Source organism: Dipodomys merriami, unplaced genomic scaffold (genome assembly GCF_024711535.1).
Source record: "Dipodomys merriami isolate MVZ:Mamm:240054 unplaced genomic scaffold, mDipMer1.0.p SCAF_6, whole genome shotgun sequence".
Lineage (NCBI taxonomy): Eukaryota > Metazoa > Chordata > Mammalia > Rodentia > Heteromyidae > Dipodomys > Dipodomys merriami.
In genome coordinates, this window is record NW_027206179.1 from 70485287 (window position 1) to 70506101 (window position 20815).

At 44.5% G+C, this 20815-nt stretch overlaps 1 protein-coding gene and 1 long non-coding RNA gene across 6 annotated transcripts in view; one reads left to right on the top strand and one right to left on the bottom strand.

Annotated features, from left to right (window-relative positions):
- Positions 1 to 273: 273 nt before the first annotated feature.
- Positions 274 to 12208, bottom strand: LOC138814174 (uncharacterized). Its single transcript, XR_011367913.1, has 3 exons — positions 12056 to 12208; positions 635 to 711; positions 274 to 532 (listed from the first exon to the last, which is right to left on the bottom strand). It is a non-coding gene; the product is annotated as an uncharacterized lncRNA (long non-coding RNA).
- Positions 12209 to 13365: 1157 nt separating this feature from the next.
- Zdhhc20 (zinc finger DHHC-type palmitoyltransferase 20) overlaps positions 13366 to 20815 on the top strand; it is a 58264-nt gene continuing 50814 nt past the window's right edge. For 2 of the 5 annotated variants that reach the window (XM_070003121.1, XM_070003122.1), the window contains exon 1: positions 13399 to 13949. In XM_070003121.1, the coding sequence (XP_069859222.1) occupies positions 13433 to 13949 (517 nt within the window). In that variant the 5' untranslated portion in view covers positions 13399 to 13432. Of the gene's footprint in view, positions 13950 to 20815 lie in introns of all 5 variants that reach the window. The other 3 variants (XM_070003124.1, XM_070003123.1, XM_070003120.1) reach the window with 3 other exon arrangements.

Here is a 20815-nt window from a genome sequence, read left to right on the forward strand (position 1 = left end):
ATGGCTTAGTGATGCATGAAGCCCTGGTTTCGATTCCTCAGTACCACATAAACAGAAAAAGGCAGAAGTGGCACTGTAGTTCAAGTGGCAGAGCACTAGCCTTGAGCTGAAGAGCTGAGGGACAGTGCCCAGGCCCAGAGTTCAGGCCCATGACTGACAAAAAAAAAAAGATAAAGGGATAGAGATGCAGATCAGTAACAGAGTACTTGTCTAGCATGCTCAAAACAAATTCAAATCATAATGGAGAAAGTAATGTCAGCTGATAGCAGACAATGGAGCTTCAAGAATCTTCTACTAAAATAGCTGTGAAACTGGCAAGAACTATTCAACTGTTTTGAAACTGAAGTCTAGCAGAACACCTTTGGCATCTGTGTTGACGCTTGATGAAGAGGCTGATACATTTTGTGCATTTTGGCAGCAGGCAGGCCACTTTCCAGTGCAGCCTCCTGAAGCCATGGAGAGCAAGGAAATTGTCACCATGAGTCAGTCGAGGTTGGGTGCTTCAGGAAGCCCATCAATCGCTGCTTTTGATCTGTAGAAGAACCAGCACATAGAACAGTCATCTTTAATTATTATTTATATAATTTTCATTTATTTGTACAAAGGAGGTTCAACTGAGAAGAACTACCAGTACCTGGCCAAGTACACTGTATCTTGATCAAAGTCATACAAGGGGACAATCTTCCAATCCATCTCCACAGGCTGAAGCAGCTTCTCAAACACAGGTGATTTAGGAAGACAGGAAGAAAGAAGGAAGAAAGAAAAGAATTTAAAGCCAGTTCCTGGTGGCTCACACTTGTAATCAGAAGGCTGAATAATAGTTCAAAGACAGCTCAGACAGACATATCAGAGTTTTATATCCAATTAGCTAGCAAAAAGCCAGAAGTGGTGCGTGGTTCAAATGGTAAAGCACTAGGCTTGAGCAAAAAAGCTAAGCAAGAGTAAGAGGCCTTGAGTTCAAGACTCAATACTGGCACAAAAAAGCTGGGCTGGAGGCATGACTCAATGGTAGAGCACTAACCAAGCAAGCTCAAGGCCTTGAGTTCAAATTCCAGTACCATCCCTCCCCCCCCCCGCCCCCCCCCCCCCGCAAAAAAAAAAAACAATGACCTTATTGGCTAAGCAATATGTATCTGTTCAAGTAGTTAAGCCTGGGAGAATAATGGGTTTAGACCAGCCTGGCAAAAATGTTCACAAGACTCTATGTTAACCAATAAAAAGCTGAGCATAGTGGCTCGTGCCTGTTATCCCAGTGATATGCCCAGGCTAAATGTAAGACCCTACTCAAAAAATAGCTGCATCTAGGCACTGGTGGCTCATGAATCTAGCTACCCAGGAGGTTAACATCTGAGGATCTCAGTTCAAAGACAGCCCTGTCAGGAAAGGCTGTAAGACTCTTTATCTCCCATTCAACCATCTAAAAACCAGAAGTGGAGCTGTGGCTCAAAGTGATAAAGTGCTAGTTTTGAGCACAAAAGCTTAAGGACAGCACTCATGCAGAGTTCAAGCCCTATGACCAGAAGAAAAAAAAAAAAAGCTAAAGCAGAGACAAGGTGTGACTCAATTACTGGAACATCTACCTCACAAATACAAAGTCCTGGGTTCAAGCCCTAAAACCACTAAAAAATGGAGCCACTAATACTACCTCAATGTCATAGGATAAACGTGACAAAAATGATAAGATATGCAAGGGGGATAAAAAGGATCCTACAATCTGATTAGAAATATCAGAATTCAATACAAAAGTTCCACAAGATGGCACCCTTGCTATTCCAAAAACTTTTTTATCTTTCTTGGGCCCTGAGCATGAGCTTAAATAAAAAGCACAAAAGAAATACAGAATATTTCAAAAGCAACTAGAAAGGAAATACTGTGGGAGACTTTGAATTGGCATACTTTAGCTAAACAGTTACCAAAAATGGATTCATGAATTATGCTGTAATTGTACAGTGGAATTCTAGACAGCTGTTAAGTGGTGACTGAAGAAACTAGCTGATTTTGCTGACTACTAAACTATTCTCTTTCTCCTCCCTTCCCGGCATGCTTGGCCTTGGCATGGCTGGGCAGCCACCCTAGAAAGGCCCCATTCTTTTTTGCCTGTTGTCAGCATGCTGAGCTCTGCCTCTAGGGGGCAGTAGATGGAAACTGAAAGCTTAGAGTTAGAATGTGCCTGTGTCCTATCAATGTGACTTGTGTCCAATCCCAGCTTTCACCCTGCAGCCCTTGGTACCAGTCTCTGGCTTTTATTTATTAATTTATTTTGGCACTCTCAGAACTAACCTCTTTGTTCCCCCTACTCCTCCCATCCTTCATTCCATCCCCTAAGACACCCACACCAGCCTCCTTTAAGCTTCTAGATTCAAAAACCTCTAACCCTTTCCCTCTGTTCCAGTGACAGCTGCTTCAAGCAAGAACTTACTCTGTCACTTCTTGTTTCTTATGTATCCTAACACCTGTTTAATTTCTTCAATTATGTTTTCTCTGTTGTAATCATGTAAACTCTGATATAATAACCCTGTGTAGGGAAATACAGACAAAAGCTGGAGGAATAGATGCAAAATACCTATGTATATAAAGTTGTACATATATGAATATATAGATGAGAATATAGGTGGGGGGGAGGTGCTTGTGGGTGTATACCAGTCCTGGGGCTTGAACTCAGGGCCTAACCACCATATGTAAACTTTTTTTTCTGAAGGCTAGCACTCTACCACTTGAGCCATATCTCTGCTTCCAGCTTTTGTATGGTTAATTGGAGATGAGATTCTCACAGTCTTTCCTGCCTAGGCTGGCTTCCAAATGTGATCCTCAGATCTTAGCCTCCTGAGTATCTGGGATTACAGGCATGAGCCACCAGCACCTGACAGGCATATTTCTTATATATACGATAATTGCCCCATCTATCTATCTACCATATATCTATCTAGAGATATCTATATCTCTGTAAATAGATCTACATCTATATAGAGATCCATTGATAGATCATAGATTTCTCTAGATAGCTCATATTAGATATATTGCATATAAAAATGTATCAAATCATCACAACAAATGCTATGAGAAAGATACTGTTGTCCCTGTTATAGAAGGAGGAACATTGTCTCAGGGAGGCTCAACAAACATAGCTAAGAGGAGATTAGGCTTCAACTTGTACCCAAATATCCCTAACTCCATAATCTGTGTTTCTTCCATCATATTCTTAAGGTTATTTACATATTTGCTCCTCCTGCCCCCCAGGGTTCATGTGATGGAAGCCTGGTCCCCATTGTGGTTGCACTGAGAGATGGTGCAGCTTCACAGAGCTATAATACGAGTTGGCTGGATCACTGGGAAAAGAATTAAGGTAGTTTCCCTAATAGTTGTTATAAAAGAGTGAACCTGAGCCAGGACCTAGTGGCTCACACCTGTAATCTTAGCTACTCAGGAGGCTGAGATGTAAGGATCGTGGTTTGAAGCCAGCCTGTGCAGGAAAGTCTGTGAAACTATTATCTCCAATTAACTACTCAAAAGCCAAAGTAGAGCTCTGGCTCAAAATGGTAGGCAACTAGCCTTGACCAAAAGAGCTTAAGGACAGCACCCAGGCCCTGAGTTCAAGCCCCATGGCCTACAAAAAAAAAAAAAGTGAACCTGATCTCTGAAATGCTCCTCAGCTTTCTGCATCTCACACATGTAGATCCAAGATGCTCAACCAGAATGCCACCTGCTGTTTCATATGAAGTGAGGAGGGCCCTCATCGTTAACTTGCAGCATCCTAAACTGTGAGGTAAACTTTTCTAACTTGTTCCTGTGTGTGCACGCGTGCACTTTTTCTTATTATATTTAAGTAGTTGTATGAGGGGTTTCAATTCAATATGTCAGTTTGTGAATACAATGCATTCTGGCCAGTGTCACTCATCATTCTCCCTACCCATATGCATATTGCCCATTATTACTGTATTTGCCCATCTTTCCTTTCTCCTTTTGTCTGCCCTCCCTCCCCTCTTCCAACCACATATTTCAGCTTCCTGCTATTCATTTTGTTAAACTATGTTTTTTGTTTGAAGGATCACTGGAATCCTCCCCTGCATATAACATACTTTAGTTAATCCACTGCATATGTTTATGATCCTATCAGTGTTCTCATATTGTATTTATAATTTAGATCTAACTCCCACATATAAGAGGAAACATGTGCCTTTTGCCTCTCTGAGTCTGACTTGTTTCTTTTAACATAATTTTTCCAGGTCCATCCATTTCTTTGCAAATGGTAGTATGTTATTCTTACAGATGGATGAGTAAAATTCCAGTGTGTGTGTGTGTGTGTGTGTGTGTGTGTGTGTGTGTGTGTGTGTGTGTGTGTGTCACATTCTTCATTCACCCATTGTAGGGCATCTGGGCTATTTCCATAACTTGACTATGGTGAATAGTGCAGCAATGAACATGGATGTGCAAGTATCTTTATTGTATCCTGACTTGTAAACCTTTTGGCTAAATGTCCCAAGAGTGTGGCTCATATCACCAGATCATAGGTTAGTTCTAGGCCTAGTTTTTTGAGGACTCTCCAAGATGCTTTCCATTGTGGTTGCATTAGCGTTCCTTTCTCCCTACTTCTTCGCTAGCATGTGTTGTTGTTTGTATTTTTTTTCTTTTTCTTTCTTTTACCTTTTTTTTTGTCATGGGGCTTGAACTCAGGGCCTAGGCACTGTCCCTGAGAGTTTTCACTCAAGGCTAATGTTCTCCCACTTTGAGCCACAGCACTACTTCTGGTTTTCTGGTGGTTAACTGGAGATAAGAGTCTCACAGACTTTCCTACCTAGACTGGCTTCAAACTGCCATCCTCGAATCTCAGCCTCCCAAGTAACTAAGATTACAGGTGTGAACCACCATGCCGTTTGTTTGTATTCTTGATAATGGCCAATCTTACTGGGGTGAGATGGAATCTATTTTGTTTTTATTTGCATTTCCTAATAAATCTCTTCTATTCACAAATGTCCTAACTTCACATATCTCATCATAGCTCTGAAAAAAGATTAATACAGACCTCAAAATCAATTATGCTTAACTGTAATTCAAGGCTAGGGATATAGCTCAGTGGTAGAACATGTGCTAGGTATGCACAAAGACCAAAACTACAAAGATAAAACTACTTTCTTTTTGTTTTTCCTTTGTCAGTCATGGGGCTTGAACTCTGGGCCTGGGCGCTGTCCCTCCACTCTTTAGCTTAAGGCAAGTGTTCTACCACTTGAGCCACAGCACCACTTCTGGTTGTTAATTGGAGATGAGTCTTATGTACTTTCCTGCCCAGGCTGGCTTTGAACTGAGATCCTCAGACCTCAGCCTCCTGAGTAGCTAGGATTACAGGAGTGAGCACTGGTGCCTGGTAAGATAAAACTACTTTTTACAGCATAGTTCAAGCTCTAGTCACAAATATTGTAAATTTTATTTATAATAATGTAAATAAAATAGTATACTTTTTTCCTTCTTTGCCTATATTATGGCTTGAACTCAGGGCCTGGTCATTATTCCTTAGCTTTTTTGCTTAAGATTGATGCTCTACCATCTACTTCCAGCTTTTTGGTGATTAATTGAAGATAAATCTCATGGACTTTTCTGCCCAGATGACTTTGAATCTCAATCTTCATATCACAACCTCCTGGGTAGTTAGGATTACAGGTGTGAGCCACCAGTGCCAGCTCATAATACACTTCTAATAACACTAGAAAATATAAGCATCAGCTGCAAGGCTTCAATTATTGAAGTTATGAGATTGAGGGAATTAGAGAGGAAGCATGTCCGTCCCTAATTCCAAGTTACTTATCACTTGATTGCTGTTATATGACACCTTTTGTGACAATGTATGGAGAAAACAGACCTGGACCTTTCTTCAGAATGCTTAAAGACTACGGAATGTACCTTTCTTTAATTAAATCATACATAGCAGTTCTTAACTATATCATACAGGATTTAGCATAGACAGGATTTGGGATTGCAAGGGCAGTTCCAGTGACTCCATCCTCCAGCCCCACTCAAAAGCCCGTTTCTTCCCAGTTCAGTGCTTAGCATAGTGTATCAACTCTACTATGAATTTGTCAGTTCTTAAATCCAAAGTGATTTTACAGAAACATCAGAGCACCAGAGACAGTGATAGCACAGTTCCATGTTTCCTAAAAGCCTTTTCTCTCTGCTGATTTAACTCCTTGTTTCCCACATAGCCTTCCATTGATAGCACCTGAGCCCACAGACACCTTGTAGCCTAAACACAGTGAAAAATGTATGCCCAGACCATGGCCAGGAAGACTTTCAGAGTGAGAAACAATCTAACTGGACCCAAAATTCATGTAACAGTCAAAAATGTACCTAATCACTGTGCCATGCCAGCTAACTCTGAACTCCTCATTTTGGCTGCATTTCTTTCTTCAGTTAGGAAACTGAGCCTTAGGATTAAATCACAAATCACAAAAAGAAAAAGTGAGTCGGGTATCAGTAGCTCACGCCTGTAATCCTAACTACTCAGGCAGCTGAGATCTAAAGATCCTGGTTTGAAGCCAGCTTAAGAGGGAAAGGCTGTGAGACTTTTATCTCCAATTAACCACCAGAAAACTGGATATGGTGCTATGGCTCAAAGTAGTAGAGTTCTAGCCTTGAGTGCAAAAGCTCAGGAGGACAGCACCCTGATTTCAAGTCCTAGAACCAAGAAAGAGGAAAGAGAAGGGGGAGAGAGAAAGAGAGAGGAGAGGAAAGAGGAGAGGAGAGGAGAGGAGAGGAGAGGAGAGGAGAGGAGAGGAGAGGAGAGGAGAGGAGAGGAGAGGAGAGGAGAGGAGAGGAGAGGAGAGGGGAGGGGAGGAGAGGGGAGGGGAGGGGAGGGGAGGGGAGGGGAGGGGAGGAGAGGGGAGGGGTGGGGAGGGGAGGGGAGGAGAGGAGGGAGGGAGGGAAAGAAGAAGAGAGGAAGGGAAGAAAAGAAGGAAAAGAAAGGAAGGAAAGGAAAAAGAAAGAAATGCCAGACACTTGGTGGCTCACACCTGTATTCCTAGCTACTCATGAGGCTGAGATCTGAGGCTCACAATCTGAAACCAGCCCAGGCTCGTGTGTGTGTGTGTGTGTGTGTGTGTGTGTGTGTGTAACCCACATTTCACATATATCCAAAACAGATTAAATCAAGCTAGTGCATGTGTTGGTCACCTCAAACTAATTTGGGGGGGAAGAAGGTAAAAACATTTTCAATTATTCTAGGTAATTTCATATGTAAAATAGTCATGAACTGTATTTACTTTGCTTGTGACAGGTCACCAAAACAAATTTCTCATATTTAACTCAAGCTTTGTAGCTTTGACCAACGTCTCCTTACCCTCACCTCCCACTTCTGTAGCTGTAATTCCACTCTCTGCTTCCGTGAGTTTGGTTGTTTAGATTTCACATTTATGTGAGAACATGTAGTCTTTGTCTTCCTGTTTTCCTGTAGAAAACTAAAAAGACTGTGCTAGAAGCTAGTGACTCACACTTGTAATCCTAGATACTCAGGTGGCTGAGATCTAGGAATCAAGGTTTAAAACCAGCATGGGCAGGATAGTCCATGAGACTCTTATCTCAAGTTAATAACTAAAAAGCCAAAAGTAACACTGTGCTCAAGTGGTAGAGGCCAACTTTGAGTGGAAAGCTAAAGGACAACAACCAGGCCCTGAGTTCAAGGCCCAAAACCAAAACCAAAATAAAATAAAATGTCACACCTACAATTGGAACAGGGTTACATGAAACTATAGTCACTTTGGTCATCCTTACCCAGCACTGTCCTTTCTATAGACTCCCTAAGGCATGAAGATTATAACAGAGCCAGATGTGGCGATGTGCTATAATTCCAGTATTCAGGAGGCTGAGCAATGAACTGAATTTGGAGGTAGCCTGCATTACCTCACTGTCTCAACAAACACTACAAAGAAGAAAAAAGAGAAATCAGAGCAAACACCTTTTTCTGCCTCCCTCCTTCCTACCCTAATGCTGGGGATGGAATGAAGGGCTTCTTTTATGCTAGCAACTCTGATTACAATTCTTTCCTGAATGTATTAAATATATTCAGGAATAGTCATCAATCAATATCTGGGTAATTTTACAGAATAGTTTGCCATAACCATTACCACCTCTTCTTCCTCCTCCTCCTCCTCCTCCTCTTCCTCCTCCTCCTCCTCCTCCTCCTCCTCTTCCTCCTCTTCCTCCTCCTCCTCCTCCTCCTCCTCTTCTTCCTCCTCTTCTTCCTCCTCCTCCTCCTTCCTCTCTCTCTCTCTCCTCTCTCTCTCTCTCTTTCTCTCTTTCTCTCTCACACCATCAACCTATTCCTGAGCTAGGTATATAGCCAAAGCAATTGTTGTGTGTGCTTTGCATGTGTAAGGCCCTGGGTTCAATGCCCAGCACTAAAAACAAATTATTTATAATAAAACAATATAAATATCTCAAAAATAAACCAAAAATAGGCTTATACCTATAATCCTACACAGGAAACTGAGATCTGAGGATCTCAGAGCCAGTACCTGCCCTCCCCCCTCTCCCCTCCCCCCCACCCCCTAACCCACCCCACCCCGCAAAAAAAAGATTCCTGGTACCATTTAGTTCCCTCTGGTAACCATTCTTACACTGGTTCAGATAGTGTTTGTTTTCAAGTCAATTTCAGAACTGGTGTGTGTGTGTGTGTGTGTGTGTGTGTGTGTGTGTGTGTGTGTGTGTGTGTGTGTGTGTGTGTGTGTGTGTGTGTGTGTGTGTGTGTGTGTGTGTGTGTGTGTGTGTGTGTGTGTTCTGGGGCTTGAACTCAAAGCCTTGTACTTCTGCTCAGCTTTTCCACTCACAGCTGGCACTCTACCTCTTGCGCCTCCTGTTCTGGATTTTTGCTGGATACCTGGGACAAGAGTCTTACAGAGCAGGCACTGCTGGCTCACACCTGTAATCCTAGCTGCTTAGGAAGCTGAGGTCTGAGGACCACGGTTGGAAGCCAGCACAGGCAGGAAAATCTTTGAGATTCTTATCTACATTCAACCACCAGAAAACCAGAAGTGGAAGTGTGGTTCAAGTGGCTCAAGCACTAGCATTGAGCTGAAAAAGCTAAGGGACAGTGTTCAGGCCCTGAGTTTAAGCCCCACTACTGGTTTAAAAAGAAAAGAGTCTCATGGACTTATCTACATGGGCTGACTTGGACTGACTTGGAACCTCGATCCTCAGAGTTCAGCTTACTGAGTAGCTAGGATTATAGGTGTGCCCAACTTCTGATTTTTTTTTTTTTTTTTTAGTGAGTTGTGGGGCTTGAACTCTGGGCCTGAGTGCTGTCCCTCAGCTCTTCAGCTCAAAGTGAGCTCTCTACCACTTGAGCTACAGTGCCACTTCCAGTTTCTGGTGGTTTATTGGAGATAAGAGTCTCACGGGGACTTTCCTGCCACGGCTGGCTTAGAACTGTGATTCTCAGATCTCAGCCTCCTGAGTAGCAAGGATTACAGGTGTAAGCCACCAGCCACCAGTGCTGGCTTGGAATTCTGAAAGAATATTTTTATTGTAGGTCACATGGGAAAGAAAAGATTTTTCACTTGTTGGAAATTTCACCACTGAGGCAACACCTATGATGAAAGATAAGTTAGCAAAAGAAAAGCAAACAGATATGTTTAATATTAAGTCTTTTGGAATGTGGAACCTTAGAAATAAGGACCCAAAGAAAGTGGGAAACAGCTGGAAGCTAGTGTCTCACACTTAAAATCCTAGCTACTCAGGAGGGAGATTTCTGAGGAACACTGTTCAAAGCCAGCCTGGGCAGGAGAGTCTGTGACACTCGTATCTCCAATTAATCACCAAAAAACCAGAAGTGGAGCTCAAATGATAGAATGCCAGCCTTGAGCTGAAGAGCTCAAGGACAGGGCTCAGGCCCCAAATTCAAGCCCCACAACCAAAAAAAAAAAAGAAAAAGAAAAAGAAACAGGGTAACTTGAACTAAGTAGTTTCACAAATAGTAATGAAGAAGTGTGATTGGAATAGAGAGAATTTAGCAAGGCCTATTCAGATCCTTCTTCGTGTCCCTGTCTTTCAGGTTAAGGATATTTCTCCTCTGGGTACAGGTAGGAGACTTCTTGAATGGAAGAATCTTCTAATCTACTTAAGATAAAAATACAGGGCTGGGAGCCGGGCGCTGGTGGCTCACGCCTGTAATCCTAGCTACTCAGGAGGCTGAGATCTGAGGATCATGGTTCAAAGCCAGCCCGGGCAGGAGAGACCGTGAGACTCCTATCTCCAATAAACCACCAGAAAACCGGAAGTGGCGCTGTAGCTCAAGTGGTAGAGCGCTTGCCTTGAGCTGAAGAGCTGAGGGACAACGCCCAGGCCCAGAGTTCAAGCCCCACAACCGACAAAAAAAAAAAAAAAAAAAAAAAAAAAAAATACAGGGCTGGGAAGGTGGCTCAGTGGTAGAGCGCTTGCCTTGCATGCATGAGGCCCTGGGTTCAATTCCTCAGTACCACATAAGCAAAAAGAAAAAAGCCAGAAGTGGCACTGTGGCTCAAGTGGTAGAGCGCTAGCCTTGAGCTGAAGAACTGAGGGACAGTGCCCAGGCCCAGAGTTCAGGCCCCACCACCGGACCCAAAAAATAATAATAATACATTTTTGCTTTCTGTGGTGTGGGGATGGAATCAAGGACCTCACATAGGCTAGATAAATGCTCTACTGAGCCACAGCTACAACCCCTGAATTCAAGTTGTGACTCACTTTTTTGTATGTTGGTACTGGAGTTAGAACTTAGGGCCTGGACACTGTCCTTTAACTTTTTGAATCAAGTCTGGTGCTCTACCACTTAGGCTACATACAGCTCTACTTCTGGCTTTTTGATGATTAGTTGGAAAAGAATCTCATGGACTTTTCTGCCAAGGGCTGTTGTTTTTTGTTTTTTTTTTTTTCTTTCTTCATGCTTTTTTTTTTTGGTTGTGGGGCTTGAACTCTGGGCCTGAGCACTGTCCCTCAGCTCTTCAGCTCAAGGCTAGTGCTCTGCCACTTGAGCCACAGCGCCACTTCGTAGTTCTTTTATTTATTGCCAGTCCTAGGGCTTGAACTCAGACCTGGGCACTTGTCCCTGGGCTTCTTTTGCTCAAGGCTAGCACTCTATCACTTGAGCCACAGCAGTATCACTTCTGGCTTTTTCTGTGTATGTGCTGAGGAATCAAATCCATGCAAAATCATGCACCCCAGGCAAGCACTCTACCATTAAGCCACATTCCAAGCCCCAAAGGCTAGTTTTGAACTGTGATTTTCAGATCCCAGCTACTGATTAGCTAAGATTACAGGTGCCTGAGCCTCTAGCATCCAGCTTGTGATTGTTTTTTTATTTGCATCTTTTCATCTGTGTGTGTGTATGTGTTGTGCATGAGTCATGGGGCTTGAACTCAGGGCCTGGGCTCTGTCCCTGAGCTTTTCTGCTCAAGGCTAGCACTCTACCACTTTGAGCCACAGCTCCACTTCCTGCATCTTTTTTAAATTCTATTTTTCACATGTTTTGGAATTGTAGCTTTAAATTTATGGGTTTCTTTTTCTTCATTCTTAATATCTACATATATAATGTATAGTATTATATATATTACTTCTAATGACTTCAAAGCTGCCTTTACTTGTCCTTATTTCTACTTAGACCTTGGTTCAGACACAGAATTTATTATTGAAAAACCAGAAATTGATCAATCACTGGCCAGTTGGCAGCTGGATTCAGTCCTAAATTACAGGCCTGCCATCCTTCAGTCTCTATTAACTTTTTTTTAACCCAATGATAGCAATTGCTCAGCATGTGTAAGATTCTGGGTTCTATCCCAGAACTTAAAGAAAAAGCCATGATCCCAAAGATTGATGAACACAGTTTCTTTTCTAGGATTAGTTATGAGTTGTTTTTGCAATTTTCCTTCCCCCCACCCCCCTACCACTGCTATTCTTTGGAGCAGAGCAGCTGCACTCAAAATAATTTGAAGTTCTAAAGCTTTTAGTGTGTGTGTGTATATGCCCACACTGGGGCCTAAACTTAAGGATTTGGCGCTGTCCCTAGCACTCTACCACTTGGATCCACTGCCCCACTTACAGCGTTTTGCTGGCCAATTGGAGTCTCAAAAGATTTTCCTGCCTGAGCTGGTTTTGAACCATGATCCTCAAATCTCAGCCACAGCTGAATAGCTAGATTTTACAGATATGAGTCACCAGTGCTCAGCTTAAAGCAACTTTCTTATCAGCTTTTTCATTGCCAGCGGACTAGTTTAGGCCACTGTCAAGTAATACTGAGAGTATTGATATAGCCTCCCAATCCATTCTGGTCCTCCAGACTGCAGACTTTCTCCTCTCTAAATCATTCTTCTCACTATGACTAGAGTGATTGTCATTATGACCCTGGCTAAAGTCTTTAAATGATTCTCTGTTGTCACAATCAGTAGCAGAGATCGAAGGGTCCCACACATCCATCCCAGGGGACCACACTGAGGCAGGCAGGCACAGGAGAAAGATTATTATAAGGTTTATTGGAGGAGCCATATTTCCCCGAAGAGGGAGCACATGGCCTCCACCACCAACCAGGTAGCAGGAGGGTCTGAGGGTCGGAAGTGATGGGAAACCAGGTGGATCTGGGCGGAGAGAGGGAGGGGCCAGCTGTATGGCACGAACTCCAGGGATGGGAGGGGCTCAGGTCTGGGTGGAGCTGAGGACCAAAGGTGGGCATAATGCTTACAGGGATAGGGTAAAATTACTCACCAACATGCAGAACGAAAAGATTATTAGCATACGGGATCCTTTGCTTATAGGCCAAAGAACATTAACATGTCTGTAACCACTAAAGATAGAAACATTCCGAAAAGAATGAACATGTTCCTCCCCTCCCCTCCCCACAATGTGGCTACACTGGAATGGCTTTGGGATAAGAAGGAAATAGATTTGAAATATTTTCTAGAACTCAGGTAAGAGTCAATACCTTCTTAGAACATGTGGCAATCATTTAGAAATCAGGAACAAATGTGATCTAGTTGGTGACTAAATGTTGGGAAGAACTGGGTAACTACAAAAAACCTTCCAATATTTGTTCAACAACTACTAACGATTTCCTACTGTGTGGCGCTAAGGGGGGAAACCATGTGTAAGGAATACCTTTTACCTTGTCAAGGTAATTCATTTCCACTAGAATTTAAACTGGGTTACGTGCTCAAGTGTGTGTCCCCCGCTCCCCCTCCCCTCTCCGAAAAAGAAAATAAGATAGGCTATCAGGCCTATCTTCCATCTTTATCGAGGAGAGTTTTCACCTGGCGGATCTCCCTAGCCAATGAGCCATTCTCTTTCCCTACCGCACCCCTGCCCCGCCCTGAGGGCGGTCCCGAGAAAGCCACGCCCCTTGCCCCGCCTCCTCGGGCTTTGAAGCCCCGCCCCTGCGGCGCGGGGGCTGCGGACCCGGGCCGGTGCGGGAGGAAGAGGAGGCGGGATGTGGGGTGGGGGCGGCCCGGGGCCGCGCGCCCCAAGGGGCGGAGTCAAGAAGACTCATCGCTCAATCGCGAAGGCGCAGCGACACAAGCCGAAGACACAGCGCCCAATCGCGAAGGTGCATCGTCCAATCGCGAAGGTGCATCGTCCAATCGCGAAGGCACGGCGTCCAATCGCGAAGGCACGGCGCCCAATCGCGAAGGCGGACAGCCCTGTCCCTCGGAGTAGCCTTGCCTCGCCAGTGGCGGAGCAGAGCGAGCGCTCGCCTCAGGAGGTCTCGGGCTCCTCCGAGTCGAAGGACCAGGACCAGGACCATCCCCAGGACCATCCCCAGCAGGAATCGAGTGAGCCGGTCCAGCACCAGCAGGAACTGAGTGACCACGAGCAGCGCCAGCAGAACATGGCGCCCTGGACGCTGTGGCGCGGCTGCCAGCGAGTGGTAGGCTGGGTGCCGGTGCTCTTCATCTTCTTCGTGGTGGTCTGGTCGTACTACGCGTACGTGGTGAAGCTGTGCGTGTGTGAGTACCGGGCGGCGGGCCGGCGGGGCGGCGGGCCAGGCCTGGCGCGGAGGCCGCGGCCCAGGCGCAGTGTCACGGCTTTGTTCAGTTAGCAACGCGGCCTGCGGAAATCCCGGCTCCGGGCGGGCGGCCGGGCTCCGCGGCGGCGCCCGGGCGTGCGGAGCGAGGCGCGGGTCGGGGCCCCGGGCGGGCCCCCGGGGGAGCTTCTGGTTTCCGCTGTCACCGGGCGGCTCCCGTCCTTCTGTGACGGAGTGTTCAGAGACGCGTTTTCTTCGAAGGAACGGGGAGCAGTCACCTTTCTTGGAAGGTGGAGGGGTGCGAGCGGATGCGCTTTAGGCCGGTTTTTACTCGCGGTGAGATGGGTCATGCCTGGAGCGGTTTTGCCCGGGTACCTGCGGGAGCGGGCGGCCGGCGGCGGCGGGGGCAGGGAGGTGTGTCACCGGCCGGCCGGCCTGCGCGGAGGGCGGCACCGCGGGACCGGGCCGGGCCGGGCCGGGGAGGGCCGGGGAGGGGGGCGCGACCCCGGGCTGCGCGACCCGCGAGCTGCGCCACCCGCGAGCTGCGCCAGCTGATTCTAGTTCCTTTCCTTTCTTTTCCCTTTCCTTTCCTTTCTTTTCCCTTTCCTTTCCTTTCTTTTCCCTTTCCTTTCCTTTCCTTTCCCCTTTCCCTTTTCCCCTTTCCTTTTCCTTTTCCTTTCCCTTCCCTTTCCCTTTCCCTTTCTTTTCCTTTCTTTTTTCCTTCTTTTTCTCTTTTGATGGTGGCCTTGGACTCACTTTAAAGTTCATTTATTTCGATCTGAATCCTGAGGTTGGTACGAATTGTGGTTTTCGTTTTGGAAGAACGAGTGGGACGCGCACAGCCTGATGATCGTTTTCTTGGATGTTGGTTGCGGGGGGTTTATGTTAGTTATAACCTTCATGTGGGGTGCTTGGGTGTCTTGTTTTTGTTTTTAAATTTTTGCTACTTCCTTATGTTCCTGAGGGTTTTGTTACCGTGTAGTTCTCACCTTGATTCCCTGGAGTAAAGGCAGAGAAAGAATTGCAGTACACCTAAAAGGATTTGGACCTGCTGGTCAAATAGGTTGTCTTTTAAGAGCGAAGGAAATTCGCAGCCCCTAATCAAACCATGGGAGGGTGTTGGGTTTGTGCTTTTGAACGATTACTCTGTCTTAGGTGAGTTGTTCATAGGCCTTGAGTGTCTGCAGATGACTATTTTACTGACTGGCCTTCCCCTCCCGGTTTTTTTAGAGCTTGCTGCTTATGGTAACGTTTTAACATGAAAGCATAAAAGCAAGCAAGGATGGTGTCGCAAACCTGTAATCCTAGCACTTAGGAGATGGAGGCAGAAGGATGGGGTGGAGGAGCCCCTAGACCACCTTGAACTACATAGTCTCAGTCAAAAAACAAAAGCAAAAACAACAAAACAGAAAGAAAAGAGACCAAATGGTATTTGGTGTTCACAAACCACTGTCCCCAGACATCCCCAGAGGACATAATCTTAGTCTTCAGCCTGAATCCACAGTTATTTGGAGGACAACTATTAATTTGAAAAAAAGAATCACATAGGATCTATGGTAATATCAAGGAAAAGAAAGAATATTTACTTTTTTTTTTTTTGGTGTGTGTGGGGGCCACTGCTGGGATTTAAATTTGGGGGTTACTAATCAGGGCATACCTCTTTGAGCCATCCTCTTCCTCTTTTTTTTACTTTAGGTTTTTTTTTGAGATAGTTTTGTGTTTTTGTTGCAGGTAGGTACAGAATAAACTCTGGAATACATTTCCAAAAAAGCCCAATAGTGTGCCAAGTATAATTAATTATTCTTAGCCTTTTTTTTTTTTTTTTTTGTCAGTGTGGGGCCTGAACTCTGGGCCTGAGCACTGTCCCTCAGCTCTTCAGCTCAAGGCTAGTACTCTGCCACTTGCGCCACAGCATTATTTCCGGCCTTCTCTGTTTAAGTGGTGCTGAGGAATCAAACCCAGGGCCTCATGCATGCAAGGCAAGCACTCTACCACTGAGCCACCTTCCCAGCCCATGGTTTGTCTTTTGAATACCAAAATGCTTGCTTAAAATAGTATTTGAGCCTGGTGCTGGCCTCAGCCCTATAATCCTAGCTACTGCAGAGCTACTACTGAGGGCTGAGGATCACAGTTCAAAGCTAGCCTGGACAGACAAGTCCCAAAGATTCTCTTATCTTCAGTTAACCAGTAAAAAGCTGGAAGTGGAGGTGTTGTACAAGTGATAGAGAAGAAATCTTAAGGGAAAAAAAAGTAAGCAAGCTTGAAAAGGCTGAGAGGAAAGGCTTTGAGTGTGTACGCACACACACACAGTTTTAAAGTAATTTGAATTGAGATTTCTTTTTTTATTACTGACTCTGAAGGTACATCATTATTATTTAATTCTCTAACCTATTCTGATTCCTGTAGTGGTTTTGAAATAAAGCTGAAGGAGCACTGAAAATGTGATGCATGTTCACATTGCATGAGCAGATCTGTTTGGTAGTGAGGACAGAGAGAACACTTCATCCACTCCTGTCATTGTCCCTAATATCTCAGAGCACAGGTATTTGCAGACATAGGAGTATAGGAAGTGGGACTGAGCCTTTTATTTTGTATTTTTATTGGCATAAATCAATTGTGCACTGTAGGTTCATTTTGACTATTTGTGTAATGTGTCTTGATTAGAGTCACCTCCTCTATCACTCTTCCTCATTCTCTGTCCACTTTCTGAGCCAATTTCATGGCATTTTTACACAGGTAGACATTATCTCTTCAGTCACCTCCCACCACGGCCCCCACACCCAAGGCATGACATGTTTCACCTCACTAATCATTTTTTTTGCAATTTTTTTATTGTGATTAAGTGATTACATAATTTCACAAGTTGCACAGTATTGTGGGATAGAGATGCTTAGTTAAAGTCACAAACACATTCTAACTTTCATGGGGCAAACTGAGGCTTTGCTATGTCACACAGTTGTTGAAAGGTGGGGGCTGGGAAGGTGGCTCAGTGGTAGAGCGCTTGCCTTGCATGCATGAGGCCCTGGGTTCCATTCCCCAGCACCACATAAGCAAAAAGAAAAAAAAAGCCGGAAGTGGTGCTGTGACTCAAGTGGTAGAGCGCTAGCCTTGAGCTGAAGAGCTGAGGGACAGTGCCCAGGCCCAGAGTTCAGGCCCCACGACCAGACCTCCCAAAAAAAATTGTTGAAAGGGAGCATTCAGATGTAACCTACATCTTTTTATTCTTCCATATAACTTTTTTTTTTCTTTTAGTGTGTGTCAGTCTTGGGGCTTGAACTCGGGGTCCAGGCACTGTTCCTTTAGTGCTTTTTTTTTTTCCTCTTAAGGCTAGTGCTCTACCACTTGAGCCACAGCTCCAATTTAGGCTTTTTTTCCCCCCTAGTATATTGGAGCTAAAAGTCTCACAGACTTATCTGCTGAGGCTGGCTTCAAACCTCTATCCTCAGTGCCAGCCTCCTGAGTAGCTAGGATCATAGACATGAGCCACCAGCCCTCCCCTCCCACCCACCCCCACATCCATATACCTTTTAGTTACCCATTAGAATCAATGGAATTGTGGGGAATGGTTTAAGTGTTTCCATTCTTGGAGATTACTTAGGCTTTAGGTAATCCTAGAGATTTATATAGTAAGTTTTGCTCTGTGTGTGTGTGTGTGTGTGTGTGTGTGTGTGTGTGTGTGTGTGTGTGTGTGTGTGTGTGTGTGTGTGTGTGTGTGTGTGTGTGTGTGTGTGTGTGTTTTGCTGTGCGTTTTGCTGTGTGTGAATTACATCTCTGGACCCCAGCCCTCTGATAATGTGACCGTAATAACATTTCCACATGTAGTATTTATTTAATCCTCATAATAACGCAATAGGTTAAGTAATTTGCCTAGGATGATAAAGCTGGTAAATCACATGATCAGAATTGATACTCAAATGCTTTGACTCCAGGGCTTGTGTTTTTGACAGTATCTGGTACCCAGGACAATAAAATTTAAGGGTTTTAAGATTCCATTTTATCTCCTTTGTTAGTGGTTGCTTCAGAGTTTATAGCATACGTCCTTATTATAGTTTACTTCCAGGGGTTACATTTTTAAAAAGAAAAAGCATTCTTCCAGTCTTTATGCATTTCTTTTATTGTAAGACTCACATCATATTGGTATTATTTTAAGTGGTTGCCTGTCCTGGAACTTGAACTCAGGGACTGAGTACTGTTCCTGAGCTTTTATGGTCTACCTCCAGCTTTTGGGTGATTAATTTGGAGATAAGAGTCTCACAGACCTTCCTGTCTAGGCTGGCTTCAAACTAAAATCCTCAGCTCTCAGCCTCCTGAGAAGTATGAGCCAATGATGCCCAGCAGTAGTTGACTATCTCTTGGAAAGATTTAAATAATAAAAACTAGTCTTACATTTTTCCCCCCAGTCCTGGGGCTTGAACTCAGGGCCTGGGCATTATACTTGAGCTTCTTTTGCTTAAGGCTAGCACTTGAGCCACAGCACCACTTCCAGCTTTTTCTATTTATATGGTACTGAGGAATTGAACCCAGGGCTTCATGCATGCTAGGCAAGTGCTCTGCCAACTAAGCCACATTCCCAGCCCCCAAACTTACATATTCTTTATGTAGTTACCATTTCTAGTACCCTATGTTTCATTTTATAGATTTGTATTTCCAGCTCTTGTTCATTACCTTCTGCTTCAAGGGTCTCTTTCTTTGTTGTTTTGTTTTTGTCGGTTGTAGCACTTGAATTTAGGTCCAGTGACTGATGCCTGTAATTCTAGCTACTTAGGAGGCTGAGATCTGAGGATTGCGGTTCAAAGCTAGCTTGAACAGGAAACTCTGAGACTCTTATTTCCAGTCAACCACCAGAAAACTGGAAATGGAGCTGTGACTCAAAGTGGTAGAGCATTAGCCTTGAGCAAAAAAAGATCAGAGAGAGACAGTGCTCAGGTTCTTACTTAATGTCCCACAACCGGGGAGGGGGGGGGGGGGGAGGAAGTAATGTATTTACCGGACTGAAGGTGTGGTTCAAGCTGTTCCAGTGCCAGCCAAGTGAGTAATAACCTGAGCAAGCATGAGTCCCGGAATTCAAGCCCTGGTACCACCGAAAAAAAAAAGCTCAAACTGAAAGAGCTTTCCTATTTTCTTCCACATAAATTGAGTCTTCCTTGAGGATTCCAGTTCTTTTTTGTTTTTGTTATTTGCAGACCCAGGATGGCATGCATGCTAGGCAAGAGCTACCGCCAAACTGCATCCTTGATCTTTCTGTTTCTTTCTCTCCTTTGTCACTCTCACTTTTCTTTTTTTTTGGGGGGGGGGTCTGGTTGTGGGGCCTGAACTCTGGGCCTGGGCGCTGTCCCTCAGCTCTTCAGCTCAAGGCTAGGGCTCTACCACTTGAGCCACAGCACCACTTCCGGCTTTTTTCTTTTTGCTTATGTGGTGCTGAGGAATCGAACCCAGAGCCTCATGCATGCAAGGCAAGCTCTCTACCACTGAGCCACCTTCCCAGCCCTCACTCTCACTTTTTTGAGGTTTGAATTCAGGGCCTCCCACTTGCTATATAAAAACTTGAGCCATGCCCCCAGTCTCCACCAATTACTTGATGGGCAAGAAACAGGGAAGGAAAAAGCTTTGGACAAATTAGAAAGCAGGACAAAGCAATTTGGAAGAAAAGATTTGCTTCTACCCACATAAGGGCACAAAAATTGTAGTTATCTAGTAAGATAACATAAAGTTAACTTGAAGCCAGCGGCTTTTCCCTGTACCACTACAGCTAGACATCTTCAAGCCTGTGACCTCTGTTTTGTGAAATGGCTCTCCCATTAGGAGGTCTAGCCTTTCATTAAATCTGGGCTGGCCTCCTCCTACTTGATTGGCCAGTAGACCTTGATGGAGTGATTGATGTGTGAGTTCTAGAGCCAAAGCTTCAAGACACTGTGCATTTTTTTGCCTTATCTCCTTTGGTATATTCTAATCATCATGTAAGAGTTAGAAATCATATGCATGGTCAAAGGTTCTGCTGTGTGAACAAAGCTGGCTTTTGCCATAAGGGAGCTGCCTGATGGACTGCAGGTGGTAGGAACACCCTAACTGATCATGACAGACTGCTACCCACACAGTTGTAGGTAATAATCACTGGATGTTGCTTAAAGGTACTAAATTTGAGGATGGTTTGTCAGGCAGGCCACCTGGTCACTAATATCATAGTAGTAAGTGTAGTCTCTTCGCACTCCACTCCTGCATTGACCCCATCTGTCCTCTAGGAAACAATGAACAGATTTGTCACTCCTCAAAATCTTGGCTGGATTTCTACCTTGTTTTGTAGGATCTCAAGCCTTACAATGGCTTGAAAGCATTACTTCTCTGATGCAATTTTCTTCCTAACCTTCCTTCTTTGCCTTCCTGCCTTGGTGTCACTTACAGTTTGAGCCATTCCTCCAGCCTATTATTTTTTTCAGATAAGGTCTCATACCTTTTTCTCAGGCCAGCCTTAGATTGTGATCCTTCTATCTGTGCTTCCTGCATAGTTGGCATTGTAGGCTTGAGTTACCCAGCTTGTTCTTTGAGATTATTCTTTGCTGTTACCTCTCATCAGCCTTTTTGCTTGGACTGGCCTCAAATCTCAATCTTCTTACCTCTCCCTCTTAAATAGCTGGGATTAGAGGCATGTTTCACTATGCTTGACCTACAATTTCCTTTATACTTGCCCCCCTTTTCCCCTTTAGTACTGTGGATTGAACCCAAGGCCACACATACACTAAGCACGTACTCTCACTGAGCTACACCCCATCTTATCTCAAAAAGTAATATATTCTCCATAAAGGTGTTGTCACCTTCATTTATTTCAGTACTGGGGATTGAACTCAGGGCCTT